This window comes from Mus caroli, unplaced genomic scaffold (assembly GCF_978045245.1).
Source record: "Mus caroli unplaced genomic scaffold, Mus_caroli_1 scaffold_17, whole genome shotgun sequence".
In the NCBI taxonomy this organism is placed as follows: Eukaryota; Metazoa; Chordata; class Mammalia; order Rodentia; family Muridae; genus Mus; species Mus caroli.
The window spans coordinates 42752590-42770063 of NW_028227272.1; the positions used below are offsets into that span (position 1 = coordinate 42752590).

At 41.5% G+C, this 17474-nt stretch overlaps 1 protein-coding gene across 6 annotated transcripts in view; it reads right to left on the reverse strand.

The window, feature by feature from the left end:
- Positions 1 to 17474, reverse strand: part of Phldb2 (pleckstrin homology like domain family B member 2) — a 212616-nt gene that overhangs the window by 38659 nt on the left and 156483 nt on the right. For 4 of the 6 annotated variants that reach the window (XM_085832517.1, XM_085832516.1, XM_085832519.1 and 1 more), the window contains 3 exons: positions 15695 to 15838; positions 14480 to 14617; positions 2149 to 2277 (listed from right to left, as the gene is read on the reverse strand). In XM_085832517.1, the coding sequence (XP_085688643.1) occupies positions 2149 to 2277; positions 14480 to 14617; positions 15695 to 15838 (411 nt within the window). The remainder of the gene's footprint in view (positions 1 to 2148; positions 2278 to 14479; positions 14618 to 15694; positions 15839 to 17474) is intronic. The other 2 variants (XM_085832521.1, XM_085832518.1) reach the window with 1 other exon arrangement.

Here is a 17474-nt window from a genome sequence, read left to right on the forward strand (position 1 = left end):
ACTAGACTATGACTTTAGTCTTCCGCCTCCGGGAAGCTCCTGCAGTCTAAAGTGAGATGTGTTGTGACAACACAGGAAGTTCTGAATATGAACAAACTTCCTGTGAGGTGAGAGGTTAAGTCAAGAGACTGGTGAGGAGTTACACAGACATCAAGGGGACAGGGTCATGGGATCTCTCACTAGGAGGTGAGCACGAGCTAATGACAGGGCCTATGGTCAGAATTTTCCCTCAGGAGAGGATGAGGAAGGAGTCTGTTTGTAGTTGATGGAGCCACTGTTTGTACTGCTTCCTTTCTTCCTTTGAGAAGATTTTTACACATATATAGATTTAAGAGTCATCTTAAAGAATCAGATGATGCCAACAGTAATTAGTGATATTAACAATCTCGCATCCCTAATCGAATCTTGAAGCAAGGCTTACAAAGAACATAGATTCATGAACTATTAGAGGAACAGGAGAATGAAATATATAAGTATGCTATGGACCTAGACAAAAATCATGAACATAGAGCTTAATAATTATTGATAAATAGGAAACAACACAAGAAATGAATATAAAGTCCAGTATGCCCATCTCTTGTGTGATCTGGCATAAAACATAATTACAAACTAAAATAATTTCACAAATATTAGTCTCTTTGGGATTATTTTTATCACCAAGTTTCCAGAGAAGTGTGAGAGAAGGGGACCAGTAGTTTTTTTTTCTTGGCAGTGAGATCAGTCACACAGAATAAAATAAGTGAAGGGGAAAGATAGCTTGCAAAAAACATTCTTTAAATAATATTGTAAGAAATAAGTGATGCTGGTCATGCTGTAGCTTAACTTGTTTGCATTGATACTTTTTAATATTTGTTTGTTTGAAACAAGGTCTTGCCATGCAACGCTGGCTGGGTGGAACTCACTAGCAAGACCAGGCTGGCCTCTAGGGTTCCAGGTATATGGCGCCATGCCTTGCTTCTTAAGATTCTTTCCACCTCTGAAATCCATCAAATGGTGTTTAACTGCAACTTCTCGTTGCCTAGCAACGTTTTCAGAGATAGCAAATATTTTTGTAATAAAGGTCATCGAAATTCTTTTCAAGAGTGCTATCATAACTGAATTTTCTACTTGCTCATTCTTACAAAGTACAAGCCAAGCTTGAATGAAAGACGCCTTCTTGTCTGTCTACTCCTGTGAAATCATAAATTGTTACTCACTTAAGACTAATCACTCTTCCTGGGATTCCTTGAGAGGTGCAGGGCTGTTAATGCTTATTTCCCAGGGATCATGGTTGATTTGGGCTGCTGGTTCAGAGATGACCCAGTTGTCAAGATACTATTAAATAATATGTGGCTCTGCCAGCGCTTGTGAAGTCATCCACTTACTGAAAAGTAACCAGCATGGCTCTGTTAGACCTTGCCAGCATTAGGGAATAGGAGAATGAACTGGTAACACTGAACTAGCAGGTCCATGCTCCAGGATCCTTTTTAAAGTTAAGATATTTGTATGAAGCCAGGTAGTGGTGGTGCACACCTTTAATCCCAACACTTGAGAGACAGAGGCAGGTGGATTTTTGAGTTCAAGGCCAGCCTGGTCTACAGAGTGAGTTCCAGGACAGCCAGGGCTATTCAGAGAAACTCTGTCTCCAAAAAACCAAGAAAAAAAAAAGGTATCTGTATGAGAAGATCTAGAAGGCATCTGTAATACTTCACATCTTTGATTTGCTGTTTTACTGTTGCCGTCATGCTAATAATTTCAATGTCTCTAAACAGCAGGAAGAAAAGAGTCAATAGCTGAGGCACGGTGGTACAAACGGAATAGGGTAATGCTTAAACAAGAGCACAAAATCAAGCTAAGAGGAAAGACATTCAAAGATAAACAATACTCACGATACAGTAGCAGAAGATGTCAGTTGATTTAAAAGCTACAATCTTGGTGGCTCCAGAAACATTTTTGTATTATGAACTAGAGACCGTCCTAACAAGGAATTTTTCAACCAATTAACAGAGAATCATATATATTTGTTAGCATGCATATCTATGTTTTTTAAGGTTCTAAAAATTAGATCTTAGGCAAACGTATGCTCTGTTAAGCAGTAAGTCACAGATAAGCGGAACTTAATATCAAAGAACAAAACAAACCAGCAGTGCGTTCCTGTTTGCTACTGACCCTCTTGAGTTGTTGCTGTAACTGCTCCCTCATGGACTCAGGACAATTGTCCAGCTGGGTCTTCTGCTCGGAGTACAGCTCCTGAAGCCTCTCTAGCTTTTCCCTCTCAGCATCAAGCTTTACCTTCTCCTGAAGTTCAGAGATCAGAAAAGAGAAGGGTGGGTATTAACCTTCATACCCCAGGCAGGTGCTAGCGGGCATCCCCGGTGGTAACAAACAGGCACAAGCAAACACTAGGAATGAACAAACATAGCTTGTTAGTGGTTAGGGCCAAGAGATAAGAACAGAATGGAAGATCCTGCCTTCTCCAGACAGCCTCCTTACCAGGTATGGACACCTGCCATTATTTCTTCACTCTCTCCTGCTACCACATATGGGGCAGGGGTCTGGGGTGTGTGTGCAAAGAATGAGCAGCACTGCTCCATGGCCCACGAGGATGCCAGCTACATCATATGCTTTCTGGGCCAAGAGTCCTTTGTCTGAAAACTGGATAAAGCAGGGGAGCTGTGCCTTTAAGTACCCTCTTGATCCAAACTGCCAGAGCCTTCACTAGATTGCTTCGGGAACTTTCTGTTCTCCAGCCAGAGGTGCTCTAGGCTTGCTCCTGGCCGACTTTTTCTCCCTCTGAAATGGTTCTAGCAATGGGGAAAACTCAGAGATGAAATGAGAAAATCCATGGATAAAATCTAACTCAGATACAGAGGGTAGGGGAGGCGGGGAGGGAGAGAGAGGGAGAGAGAGAGAGAGAGAGAGAGAGAGAGAGAGAGAGAGAGAGAGAGAGAGAGAGAGAGAGAGAGAGAGAGAGAGAGAGAGAGAAGAGATGATTGCCAGGCTGATTCAAGCTTCAACAGAGTAGAGTCAGGTAGTTTGGAGACAATGCTTAGACACTGACCCTGCAGACACAAGTTTCCTTACAATGACACCTCTCCCTGGAAAAGATAAACAGGAAAAAAGGAAAGAAGGAAGGAAAAAAGGAAGGAAGGAAGGATGAAAGAGGGAAGGAAGGAAGGAAGGAAGGAAGGAAGGAAGGAAGGAAGGAAGGAAGGAAGGAAGGGACTGACCATGGGAAATGAAGGATAGACCCCAAAATCCAGCAGAGAAAAGAGGGAAGTGACTCATTCTATTTGATATAACTGGTAACTACTACATGCAGTGACAGTATGGGCCCACAGAGCCCCTGTTGAATTTAACACCATTTGAAGGGAAGTTTAGGCAAGAATCTTTCCTACTTAACTCTCAGTGTAAACAAATCCACTGAGATTTACCCTCATCAGTAAGTTAAAGGACTTATGTGTGCCTCTTCAGTCACAAAAGATCCTTTTAAGAAGATGAAGATTTCAAACAGTCCTGTGAGATTGTCTTTTTTTGTAATTTTTTTATACAAACAGTCATGATTTCCGGCATAAACACATATGTAGATTCATGAAAAAGATGTTATTGTTCAAATCTAAGACGGTGTGGCATTAGCACCCACCTAGGTTGAGGAAAGTCTCCATTTTTTAAGTGATTTTAAATTTCAAAGGTATTTTACGAATGCATTTTATTTTCCTCCAAATAACTGAACCCAGTAGTCACAAAGTTGAGAAGCCTGCCTCATTTACCAACCTAGAATAATTCTACAACAGCATTAACAATGTACAAGACAATTCTCCCAAGTTTCCCCAGTTCATTTGCTCACTGTATGACTAGAGAAAATCAGTACACAACTAACAGAGAAACTGCTCACAGAGAGCAGAATGCGCCAAGTCTGCTGGGTTAGTCACTCCTTTCAGAACCCATATCGGTCCCTTAATATAAACAGCAATACACACACTTGCTGATTTCTGACTAAGAGAGTGTTATTTCCTGTGGATCAAAGACAGTGACACAGCAAAATAAGCGTATCCAAAAAAGAGTTCTATTTCTAAATACCAGGTCATTAGACTTAACAGCAACTCTAGTTCTAGACAGAAAATTATAAAAATAAAATAAAATAAAATAAAGACTATACATCATAATTAAATACTAAAGGGGCAAGAACTACACAATAAAGTTATTCTGGTCAAAAAGAGAGATGAGCTATTAGGTAATATGGAAAGCCACTGCCCTCCAAAACGGGTCTCAGACTGGAAGACATTACCAAATCATTACTCTATGTGTTCATCATTTCAAATTGTTAACAATAAACACAAACAAACAACTTGTAAAATAAGATACCTCATGTTTACTCAGTGCCTTCAGTCTGAGATGCTGGAAGCGTTTCACAATTCCGTACAAGGGCGAGGTTAAAAGAATTATGCAAGCAGGCACCATTAGAACCTTCTGCGGCTTCACGGTGTGTACCAGGAATGCTCTGACCACACTTAGGTCTCAGAGCAAAGGCTCACTGGGGCCCAATGCCAGGGCAAAGGAAGCGAGAGGGAGAGGGGAAGGATGCACAGAGGATTAGCTGCAGGTGGGCTCAGACAGATCACAGAGGTGACATCACTCCCTGGGAGCCCTGGGTAGGACAACTTGGAGCCAGAAAGAAACTAATACTCCCCTGCTCTATTGACAGAGCAGGAAACTATTGAGAGCTAAGGCATCACCTTCCACAAGGAAGGAACAAAGTATTCCAGAGTTCCATGATTCTTGCTTTTCACACGTAAATTATTTAAAAGTAAAGGCTCCTATTCTAAAGACCATCAACATAGGGGCATTTTCCCAAACACCAAAGTAGAAATGAATATAACATTTTCAAAAAGATTTGTTTCTCTTAAGATTTAAACCTATTTTTTAAAGAATTAAATGACTTTAAAATGTAACAAACTTTGCTCTGTTTAAAAATAAAGTTATATAAAGATAAAGTATTCTCCAGCAAAACCCAAAATTACAAAAGAATGGTCATAAATCCAAGAACAGAATAATGTGACCTCAGAGGCTGACTGCTCCTGTAGGGGCCTTTCTTTGTTCTAGGTCTGCCTTGTTTGCCGGTGATGCATGGGCAAAATTCAGCTGGGTCAATGCCCATTGCTAGGTCCTGCCTGTTTTGAACATTTAAGACAGATCTCCTGAAAGCTCTCTACTCATAAAATCAATGGTAAGCTAGTTACAGATAAATTAGAGATCAGTGTACAAATGTTGGCATGATCGATTGTCCCTCAGTAACTTCAAGCGATTGCTTCTGGGACCGACAAGGTAAACAAAGTCCACACATGCTCAAACCTTATATAAAATGGTGTAGCATCTGCATGTAACCACTAGATCTTTCTGCATAGCTTAAATCACCTCTAGATTACTTATTATACTTAATACAATGCAAATGATGTGCAAACAGTTGTTATATGGAACTGGTCAGGGAAATAATGTCAATTGTTACAAGTGTTTAGGACAGACGTTTGTTGTTGTTTTAAATATCACTGATTCTTGACTAGCTGAATCTGTGAATATGAAATTCAAAGAATCAGATAGCTGGCTCTATTTGTTTTTTTTTTTTTTTTGCAGATGTGTTGTTCATTCATTCAATAAAGATTAAAAGAGCACTGGAGAGAGACATTGTCCTTTCACCGAAAAATGTTTTCAGCTGAGGGGTTTGCTGCTCTGGTTACACACTGGGATAACACAGCGAGGATTTACTGATCATATTTCTAAATCTTGCCTCAGTCACTTCTGCTTTCGTCCAGGTTGTCAAGTTGAGAACCTGGGCTTAGTCGTCTGGGACTAAGAGAGGCAATGACAATTACAATTTCATCTTTCTCATGACACAAGATGGTAATTCAAAAACCAATCAAAAATTGTTCTCAAGGGCTGGGGAAGTGACTCAACCTTGAGGCCTTGAGTTTGAGTGTCCAGACATGTGACCCTGATGTGGCAGCATTGGATCTGTGATACCAGCCTGGGAAGCTGGAGGGTCAGTTGGCCTGGTGTATTCTGCAATAAACAAAGACTGCCTCAAACAAGGACAAACACCCAAGGAAGCCTTCCAACCTCCACAGGAGTGTCATGCTTTCAAGGGACATCCACACAAAGAAAGAAAAGTCCTAAAGTCATTGATTCTAATGTCTTAACTTCACAGCATAAAAACACCTCTATTATAAGTAAGTTCCCAACTGTAGATTTTTTTTAAATACATTCAAGCGAAATGCTCTGAGTGAATCAAACAAAGGATGAACCGTGACAGACCCTACAGCCCAGTAACATCCAGGGAGGAGGACAGAGTTCAAGTTCAGGTGCCAATGACTGCTTTCAAATCATACAAAGACCAGGAAGTGTGTACTTTTACCCTAAACAATTTCAATTTATATGCAAGAGTAGCCAATATTCATTTAAATAACTCCAGACCAATCCATATAATAGTACTTCTTTTTCTAGATCTTTTGGTTAGAAGACTCATGCAAGTTTTCTCTCTTCTCCGTTGTATTCTTAAAGGAAGACACTGAAATGTAACTTGCTGACTTTGTGTGAATGTCTAATAGCATACCTGTGATAGCTATTCCCGGTTGTCAAGCTGACTACATTTAGAATGAACTACAATCCAGAAATGGAGGGGATACCTGTGATCCAGATCTTGAATCTGGAACACACAGGTTTCTTACCTGGATCTTGACATGAAGATCTTGAGGGATAGTGGCTATGAAAAGCTTAGGCCCAGGCAAGGTATTCAATTCAAGCATGCCTTTAGCCGTAACCAGGAGACTGAGGCAAACAAATCTTTGAGGTCAAGGTCAGCCTGGGACAAATCAAATCCCAGATCTAGTTGTAATACACACCTTTAATCTGGGCCACACCTTCTGCTGGAGGCCTACATAAGGACATTGGAAGGAGGAAGACTCACTCTTCTTCACGTGCTTGCATTCACTTGCCAGTACATCTGTTGGAACCCACTTCTTTAGGATTCCAAGTTATACAGAAGGCCAGCCAAAACAACTAGCTTCATGGGACTAAGCAACTACTAGATTCTCGGACTTTCCTTTCACAAGTGCCCATTGTGGGGTGAGTTAGACTGCAGGTTGTTAAGTCATCACATTAAATTATGTTAATATATAGAGACATTCCATATGTTCTGTGACTCCAGAGAATCCTAATACAATACCCAAAATATCTAGGTAAATGAGAAAGATCATTTTTACCACAAGTAAACCTGCAACTCTCAATAACCAGGTGCTTCAAGGTCATCCTGAAAAGATGCCAGGTAAAACAAAGGACACCCAGTTCCATTTGACTTCAAATGAGTAACTAACATTTTTGTGTAAGAACAATCCATGTTTTGCCTGAGGTATAGATTTAAAGACTCGTTCTCCGCTTAGCTGAAAATTCAAGCATAACCAAGTTTCCTGTACTTATAATTGCTAGTTCTCCCAATTCTGCTTGCTTAAAAAGATATGGTATCAAGAATGAAGATCCACTTTTGTAATTTTCCAATGCTCTAGCTCATATCACAGCACAGAGTAGGCACTCAGGCTATCCTGATGCATACAACTCTGGCTCAGATTTAGCAAGGGTTAGATCTGTGATCCCGAAACCATGGGGATTGTGGGATTTATTTACCTAGCACGTATTTACACAGTTAATGGATACTCTGTGTATAAAATCTAGGTAAATCTGAACAGATGACTGCTGTAGTCAAGAAACACTAGAAAAAAAAAAGTAAGTCCCATGTGGCATCCAGTTGGTTTAATCCTCAAATCCCATGATCCAGTTCGACTTGCTTTAGCTAGGGAGCTGACTTTGAAACATAAGAAAGAGGCCCCAGGAAAGGGCCAATTCCTCCTCACCCTAAATGTGACCTGGCAAATGTGCTCAACCCTGGAATTAACACCTGAGAGGAATGTGAACCAGGCTGATGCCCTCAACCCTCCCCCTGCCCCCATCCCCTCCTCCAACCCCAGCTATGAGGGAAGGGAAGGGAGGAAGTAGTGCTCTGGCAAGATAATAATGAGGATCAAAATGTAGCCACTTCATATGCAGAAATATTTGCTTATTTTAGAAAAGAATTTCGGCTTCCATTCAGGAGTATATGTTGGGGACAGTGACCTATGCTTCAGTTTCAACACACTGCTCAGTGTGTATATTTGAGGATGCCCACAGCGCCACACTGTATCTGTGCAGAGAAACAAACACGATTCATGTTCTAAGCAAATGACGACCTGAGTTTTATGACTACCATCTGGGTGATGGAGGAAGAAGAAGAAAAAAAAAACTTTCCCAGAAGTAAGGAAGTGTGGCCTTTCCTTTAAATATCACATTCGCTTTTCAGTTCAATCGACTATTTTACTTCCTGTATGCTAAGATACACAGATGAAGCACAGATAATCTCAGAATAGAGGAGGCTGAAAACCTATTTTTAATATGGTCAAAAATAGACCAAGACAGAAGAAAAGCATATATACCAGATGTCCCTGGGCACACTTTCTCCCCAAATCAAGCTCTGCTTTTAAAGTAGGGAGGGACTAGAAGGAAAGCAAGAGCCTTTTCAACCCTTCCAAACCCAGCCAGGGATTATGGGAGCCTGGGCCTATGGCGCATGGAGGCTCTCCACAATGTCAGCAAGGTAAACAGCCCCCTCTCCTTTGCTTGAGTAGATATAAAGTGGGCAAATGCTCTTTTTCTTTCTTTCTGTTTTTTTTTTTTTACATTTATTTATTGTTATATGTAAGTACACTATAGCTGTCTCCAGACACACCAGAAGAAAGCATCAGATCTCATTATGGATGGTTGTGAGCCACCATGTGGGTACTGGGATTTGAACTCAGGCCCTCCAGAAGAGCAGTCGGCACTCTTAAATGCTGAACAATCTCTCCAGCCCCCGAATGCTCTTTTTCTTAGAGCATCACTAAATGAACGTCCCCTCTGAGTTCATGTGGAAGTCAGGAAGTCATATTTGTTCAGGGTTTTCCTACATTTATAGCGACTGAATCTGTGATATGGTTTCTATCCCAGAATAGCAACAGACAGGGGACCTTTATCCCAAGAGTTCACATGGAATTGACCGTGGTTCCTTAAGGGGAGTGAAGGGCTAGACCAAAAACCAATAGAAAAAATGCTTAGTAAATATATAACAGAATACCTTATCCATGTTTTATTTTGTATGTATAAGCACATGTATAGCTGACATTTCATGTGGTATCATAGAAATACAATTCATAATATGTACAACTTTAAATAAGTATATAAAATACTAGCCTTCAAATTAGGTAAAATAAAAGACCAAGGAAACGCTGTCAGTAATTTCATATCAAGACCTGAACTCCATTGTGATATTAAGCACTTTTCCTGTGTTTCTAAGGCCTTACTTGTCTGCAAGTAACTAGGGCAGGTACCTGAAGAGATGGCTTAGCAGTTAAGAGCACTGTCTCTTCCAGGGGACCGGAGTTCAATACCCAGCACCCACACAATGGCTCCTAACCATCTGCAACCCCAATTCCGGAGGATCTGATGCCCTCTTCTGGACTCCTTGGAGAGTTTGCACACATGGTGTACAGACTAGGCAAAACACACACATACCCAGGAAATAAAAATAAATAAATCTTCGCAAGACCAAGGGCCTCTCCTCCAGGCCAGGAAGTTGGAATGGGTGGGTTGGGGAGCAGGGGGAAGGGGGTATAGGGGATTTTCAGAGAGGAAACTAGGAAAGGGGATAGCATTTGAAATGTAAATGAAGAAAATATCTAATAAAAAATAAATAAATACCCCCCCCCCCATAGATGGAAAGTAGAGCAGAATTACAGGATGTGCTAGGAATCTGTACCAGAGCTTGCACACTGGGGAGGTCTTTTAGGGTTTGGCTTTCCTCATTCTCCACTCTATATCTGAGCAAAGTAACAGGTGTGTGGAGAGGGAAACCTAATCCGAAAGGGCAAAGGCTACTTCCTCCTTCTGTCTTACACTCTGGCTCGGCTGGCAGTGTGATCCCAGGCCTCTGGCATGTGCACTTGGGCAGACTACCCCAGCTGTCCTGACACTTGGCTGCACACAGCTCTTTAGCAGGTGTTTGGCTCAGTTTCCTTTGGTCATGCCCAGCCTGAACTGGCTGTTAGCAGGGGAGTTCAAGGACAATACTCCCAAAACACCCTGGGCAATATTTTGGAAGCTACTACAGGCTGGATAAAAGGTGGTCACAGTGCTTTCTTTATCACATTGGACAGAGAGGGAGACAAATAGCTAACAACCCCTGATGATGCCAACAATAAAGTACGGTGATAACAGTTCTAAAAGAACAATAGAGGGATATACTCTTGACTTGAAAATGCCGAGAAAGCTTTTCTGATAAACTAATAGGAAAATCGTGTCCTTCAGGACAGAAACAAGATGTGGACTGTGTGGAAGGAAGATGGGGAAGAGGCAGCTGAGAGTGGACTGTGTCGAGAGTAGTTAAGGTAGAGAGGATGATTCTCAGAATAAACATTGAGCAAGCCACAGTGGGAATGGTGTGAGTGGCGTGGAGAGGAGAGTGACAGTTCACAGTAACATTTACAAGTGTATAATGTGCCCCTCGCTCTATCCCAGTGTCCTTGTGTAACAGAATTCTGTGTAACAGAATTCTATGACCCAGATTCTATTTTCAAAAAGAATTACTGTGGCTGAAGTAAAATGAATTGACCAAAGGTGTAAATGGGGATGGATGGAAGAGGCAGAAACCAAAAAGTGTCAGGAAAGGATTTCGTTGAATTCGAAGAAAAATGTTGTCAGTGGGGATATAGAGAATCACTATGTCATAGATGAAGTGATGGTGAAGATCATGTTAAAATCAGCACCCAGGTTCCTGCGGGAGCATTCAGATGGGTAGACTTGAACGTTCTTAGATTCAGGACAAAGTGTGGGGAGATGAGGCAGAGGTGGCCCACAAGGAGTAGGAAATCAATAGTTTCATTATGGATATATTCAGTTGAAAACAACTACGGAATATTGGTGGGGAGGTGTCAGGCAGGTTGCACAACTTCAGAAAAGAGTTGCAGGCAAGAGATGTACACGTGGGTGAGCAGGATACCAGGTCATTTGAAGCCATGGCTTTTAAAGAAACACCAGGATAATAAAAGAACTGAGTTCACATCATGGGTGAATACCAGAGAGATACAAGTAAGAGAAAGACAGCCAAGGAAATAGCTCAGTCAACAAAGTGCTTGCTAGTAAAATAAAAGGATCCCCCAAATCCACATTTAAAATAAATCCATGTGTGGTGGCACATTTGGGGAGGAAGGGAGAGGTGATCTCTGGGGCTCATTGGCCAGCCAGCTTAGTTGAATTACAGGCCAGTGAGAGACCCAACCTCTAAAAAGCAAGATGGGTGATGGCTCAGCAGGAAGAGCACTTTCTGCCAGGCCTGATGACTTGCTATGGATCCCTATGATCCACACCATGGAAGGCAAGCATCAACTCCTCTAAGTTGTTCTCTGATCTCCACACATGCCATCGCATGTGTGAACAGATTTATGAAGAGCAAGGCAGATGGTGCCTGAAGACCAACCTGAGGTTGACCTCTGGCCTCCACCTGAGCCTGTACGCATGTGCACACACATAGATAACCCACCCCGCCGCCCCAATACAGACACAATGAAAGAGAAAGAACACCAGAAAAAGAGGAGCAGAGGGCAAGAGAAGGCAGAAAAAAAAAGCCATGGGAAAAATTCTCCATGTATTAAACACCACTTAGGAACCTCACCACAGGAGGCCGAAAAAGCACAGAGTGGGCTGGGAACTGCTGAATTCCTTAGGAGTCTTAAAAGGAGAAGTTTGATGAAGACTAAGCCAACTGGAATGGGAAGGACATTGAATCAGCAATTGGAGACGCAGTGTCTGCTGGCAAAACTGTTTGAGAAACTTAGGATGTAGACAGAAGGAATCTGTTTATTTTAACTGTTGATAGTCTGAGATAATAAAGGTAGCATGTTTACAGTAGAAATGCAGTAAACTGGCAAGCTTTATGCAGAAACACTCAAGACTTGAGAAGGTGGTATGGAACCGCACTTGAAGGGTGTCCAAATGGTGGCCTTTGATGGGAGGGAAGAAGTTTTCCTTAGGTAAAGAAGACTGACTGGGGGGTCAGGGAGAGTCAGAAATGTGAACACAGACGCCAGAAATTCCTGGGTCAGAAAATGTTCGAAGAACGTTATTTATGAAGTAGGATAATTCTGCCAAGCTGTGGTAAGTTGTTACTCTCTCAGTTTGGCTGTCTAGAATATGTAGTGTAGTGACACCATCTGGCTCAGTCTTTGTTTCCAACCCCCCTGCCCTTGGAGCCCCTTACCCAAAGCCAGTTTCTGACATTTTCCACACCATGTGATGAGAGACAATAACTCCACCTGCCATGGCCCACTAATCCCCTAACAGCTGTGGATCTGGCCCACACCCTACACTCTGCTTCTTCAATAGCCTGTCAGGAGGGATGAAGGTGGCTTCCGGGCCCCTTTCTGACAAGGCTTCAGGATTTCCACCTTAGGTCTCAAACACGCTGCAGCTTTCTCTGGGAAGTCAGAGCTAGCATTAGCTCATCTTGCTTTACTTTTGTGAAACTAATGCTAATAACTGAGAAGGACACTAGATGTGTCTATGGGAAGACAGTTACATGGACGGGGGCAGCCCAATGTTCACAGGGAACGTGATGCCCCATTTTTAGGTCCCATGGCACAAACTACAGTATGAGAACTACAGTATAATTTAATTTAATTAGTATTTTTAAATAGTAAAATACTAAGTATACAAAAAAAAAAACCCCAAACAAACAAAAAACCAAACAAACAATGATATCTGATATCACTAACAGAAGTTTCTGGTTATCTCAATACAAAGAGTCTGAAAAAGATTAGCCATTAACCAAGACTTCTGTATTTCAGTGTATATGGGGTTGGGGGAGGCATCTACATGCTATGGCACACATGTGGGGGTCAGAGGACGTTAGGTGTTAGCCTTTTTGTTTCACTTTGTTTGAAGTAGGATCTCTCTTGTTTTGCCACTGTGTCCTATAAGGCAGGCTAGGTGCCCTAAGAATTTCTTGGGGAGATCTTCCTGTCTCTACCTTCCATCTTGTTAGAGGAAAGCTGGGATTACACAGGCCTCCACATCTGACTCTTCACTTGGTTTCTAGGCTGCTAGGCTTTCATAGCAGGGTTTTTAACCTGCTGAGCATTGGTCCTGTTCCCAAGCCCCCCACACTAGGCTCATACAGTTAACCCTTTGATTTCATTGTGAGATACAGCGAAACATGCCCACTACCCTAATAGGTTCTTTGGAATTCCAAGGGCTGGTCTTAAAGGTGCATAGATAAGGTCAATAATGAGGAGGCTTGACAGTTTAATTTTGACATTCAGAAAATCAGAAAATGAACTGGAATATGAACACCAGCTTGGATTTCTGACCACGTAATTCTGGGCTCAGCCTTTGGCAATGAGATCCATTGTCCTTCTTTACGGGACTCAACAAATAGGAGGCTTTCAAGGAACTCACATGCAGTCGAAATTCCTTCCACACAAGAGCAGTAGAACATACTCAAATCAAAACATTTTTTCTTTGTCTCTGCCTAATAGAGGACAAGGCAGTCAGGAAAAGAATATGTTAAATCTTGTTTGCCTCTTGCTAGCCCGATTTGGAATTTTATTTTTAATTTTAGGCTTAGTTCAGCTGCTGCTAAATCATAGTGGAAAAGGAACATATACTACTGCCAAGAGGGGAGAATTCCTCACTAACAAACTAACACTTTTAACTCTAAGTACTGGAAGCAACGTTCTGTGTTTTCCTTAGTGGCTGTCAGCTCACATTCAACTTGTAACCTGGAAAGCATAAACAAGACCTCACCACAGTGTCACCTGTGGCCTGTAGATCACTTGGCAGTGTGTAGGGACATCCTCTGGAAACACCACCACCTTTATTCACAGAGCAGGGCACTTGCACTGGGGACAATGGCAAGGCCAAAAGGGGGAGATGAGTGGGAACCATTCATCTTATTAGTGAACAGAAAAGTCAACAGAAACGAGGTACCTCTGTTTGACTATGCCCAAGGCAACCTGCAAGGTACCAGTGACAAACATGCTCAGTACAGGAAAAATCATAAAATACTAAAATTTAAAAAAACACACAGTAGAATCATAAAAGGAGAAATACCAATGGGGGAATAAAAAAGAACTCAGTCATCAAGCAGGACCAGACTGTTATGAGATACCAGGATTTCTCAGTATCTGCTGCCTGGTTCCTGGCATGTCTTTATGTTTGTTTGGGACAACAGAGGACCTTAGGATTTTTTTTTCCTAGAGCTACATTAATTAGGAACATGATACAATCAGCCCAAATCAATGCAATTTCATTTAACACTTAAATTCCAATAGTTGGGAACCCCACCCCCGAATTTCCCCTTAAAAAGCATATTCTATCATGGTCTGTTTACCTTGGTCTTCTCGCCTACGATGTTCTTTTCTAGTTCTGTGATTTTCCGGTTTAGATGATCTAGAATCTCCTTTTCCTTCATGAGCTCAGCCGTCTCGGATTTCTGTTCTCCATCCAAAAGAGCGCATTCCATATCCAACTAAGGACATAGAAGAAAGGTCAGAAGCATCTCACCTTCAGGAACCACTGCCCACAGAAGAGCAGGTTTAGCGGATTCTCATCAATTGTTACGGAGCAGCCAGATTGCAGGGTTCAGGGAGCCAGCATGAGGCTTACAAATGCCTGCCTAAGAAAGCCAAGGGAGCCTACGATGTATTGGCTTAAAAAGCTAGTTGGTTGGCCACTTAAAAGTTTCCTACTGTAACTTCTCTTTAGGGATGTTTTGCCTGTTTGCTTAGGCTCTAGCTCAAGAATGAACTACCTTGGGTACAACCAGTTCTTGTTTGTCCCTGGAGCCTGAGGAGCAAATGTCATCTTAGCCCTATTAGAGAGGCCCACATTCCTAGAGGATTTCAGGGGGTACAGGAGACAACAGGTGAGGAATCCCCTCACTGTACTCTCAGGATTGTTGGCACCATCTGTGAGTGCTGACATGCAGACCCCACCCCTACCCCAGGCAGGATTCTGTGTCTTCTACCACTCCATGATGGTAGCATTAAAACGGATGCTACCTTTTACGTCTATTAGACAAGCAAGGCTGTGAAGCTGTTCTGTAAAGCTATAGAAAGTTGGCCTTGTGTTTAATTCACATGATCACCTCCTTATAGATTCTATAACAACTCATAGTAAAAAGGCTCAGAGGATGTAAGTTGGATTTGAACTGGAACACTTTATAAATATAGGTTAATTTACAATCAGAAAGCACATATTATACTAACCAAAAAAGTTTAGCTACATATAAATAAGTTAAAGCTGGCTGTAATATGTTTATGTCATCAGATTACACACAAACACACACAGACACACACACAGACACACACACTCACAGAATGGAAGACAGGGCATTCTACAAATGATTCCCACTGAATAAATGTTTGCTTATGTTGATCTTTATGTATTCTCCTCTCAGGCCTATGCCACCATGAACAGAAATATTTTTAAGCTGATGGGAAAACAACAACAACAACAAACAAACAAGCAAACAAAAACAATAACAATAACAACAAAAACACCCAGAGAAATGGGAGACAGCAGATGTTGAGCTTCCAGCTTATACCTCTCTGGAAGATTCATCCATTTGGTCATTTATATCTTTGATTTTCTGCTCAAGTTCCTCAAGGTTGTTCAGAATCACCATCCGGGCGTCTTCCATTGCAGCCAACTCTTGAGTCCTCTGTTCCTCACCTATATCCTCTGGGGTCTGTGTTCAAGCAAAACAGAAACAGGTCATTTACATTTCAGTTCTAGAATTTTCCTATTAGACTTATATAGAGCACCTTCAAAGCTTAGTCTCCTCCTCCACATGAGTACAGGAGATATGCCTGGGAGGACCAACAGGAGCTATAGGAGACACTTTTTTTTTTAAAGTAGCAGAACAAAATAAATCAGTTTAAAAAGCACTTTAAAAGTATGTCTGGGACAATTTCATTGCACTACCATAGGTGTTTTTCTGTCGAGACTACTTTGTTCTACCCAATTACATAATAGATAGGAGCCAACAAACCAACGTCAATTGATAAATTTGTATTGTTGCTACAGCTCAAAGAACTAAGAGGCTGTCCAGATTAGGAAATGTCAGGATGTAGAGATGAGGTGGCTTCTCCAGTGTTGCAAAGTTCAGCGCGCGCATGCACACACACACACATTCACACACACCACCACCACCACCACCACCACCACCACCACAACCACCAGGGAACCAGAGACAAGGCAGGACCTTTGGCACTTTCCTTTGAGAAATTTCTCAGTATGTTATCAGCTTCCTTGTAAGCTCCACCTATAGAAAGAAGCCTTTTAAATGTCTAGCCAAACTGCCAGGTCTTGCTGTTAGAGTTCCCTCTGAATGAGTATTTACACCTGTTTATTTGATTCTAATATGAGGTGGACATCACTTTTGTTTGCTTTGTTGTTTAGAGGAAGAACGCATTAGTCTGTCACTACCATGCCACCCAATGGGAAAGGTCACATGTGATACTGCTAGTGGTCGTCTTGTGTGTTGTGTGAATTCACTCTTTATTAACCTTGTCTTATAGCCCTTCTGCATATATGGCAAATACATCAACAGAACTGAAAACAGAATGCTGGTCACCATTTTTTTTCATGGGAAAAAAAACCAAGTTTCATGGAAAGTGATGAGAACATGCAACATGTGGGGTGACAGTGAGTTTTCATTGTCCCACCCATTCAATGATAAACATTGGGGGAAGACATTGGATACCGTGGATGATATACAAAGCCCAACATTCCCACTGCTTACAAAGAAAACAGACTACATTAAAAACGCCTCTTCTCCCTTGGAGTTTGGATTAACTATGTTGAGTGTCACCAGGAGGAGATAACATTTTTTCTGTATAAAAAGGGATGCCAGGGCTTTTTATAATATTATTTGATTTTCATATTTCTTGGAATAAAGTAATTTTGGGATGAGTAAATCAGTGGTCTGGCATTTTACAACTTAAATATGAAAACAGCACCTTGGTTAAGTAAATTCTTACAGATTCTTCTTTAATAGTTACAAAGAATATTCTCAGGACATGGTGATAAATGTTTATAATCCCAGGATGTGCGAAGCAGAGGCAAAAGTATTGCTTATACTTCATAGTTAACCTGATCTACACAGCAAAGTTGAGGCCAGCCAGAACTACATGGGTAGATGAAGTCTCAGAAAGCCAGACCAAAGCTATCAACCAAGCAAACAAACAAAATTCACAGTTATCAGATTAACCAAATAGTCGTTGCACCTAAGCTCAGCTACCAGGTTGATTTATTTTGTTCTGGTCCTCATAGAATTTTAAGACAATGTCTACCCTGTCATATTCCATTATTCATCCATATTT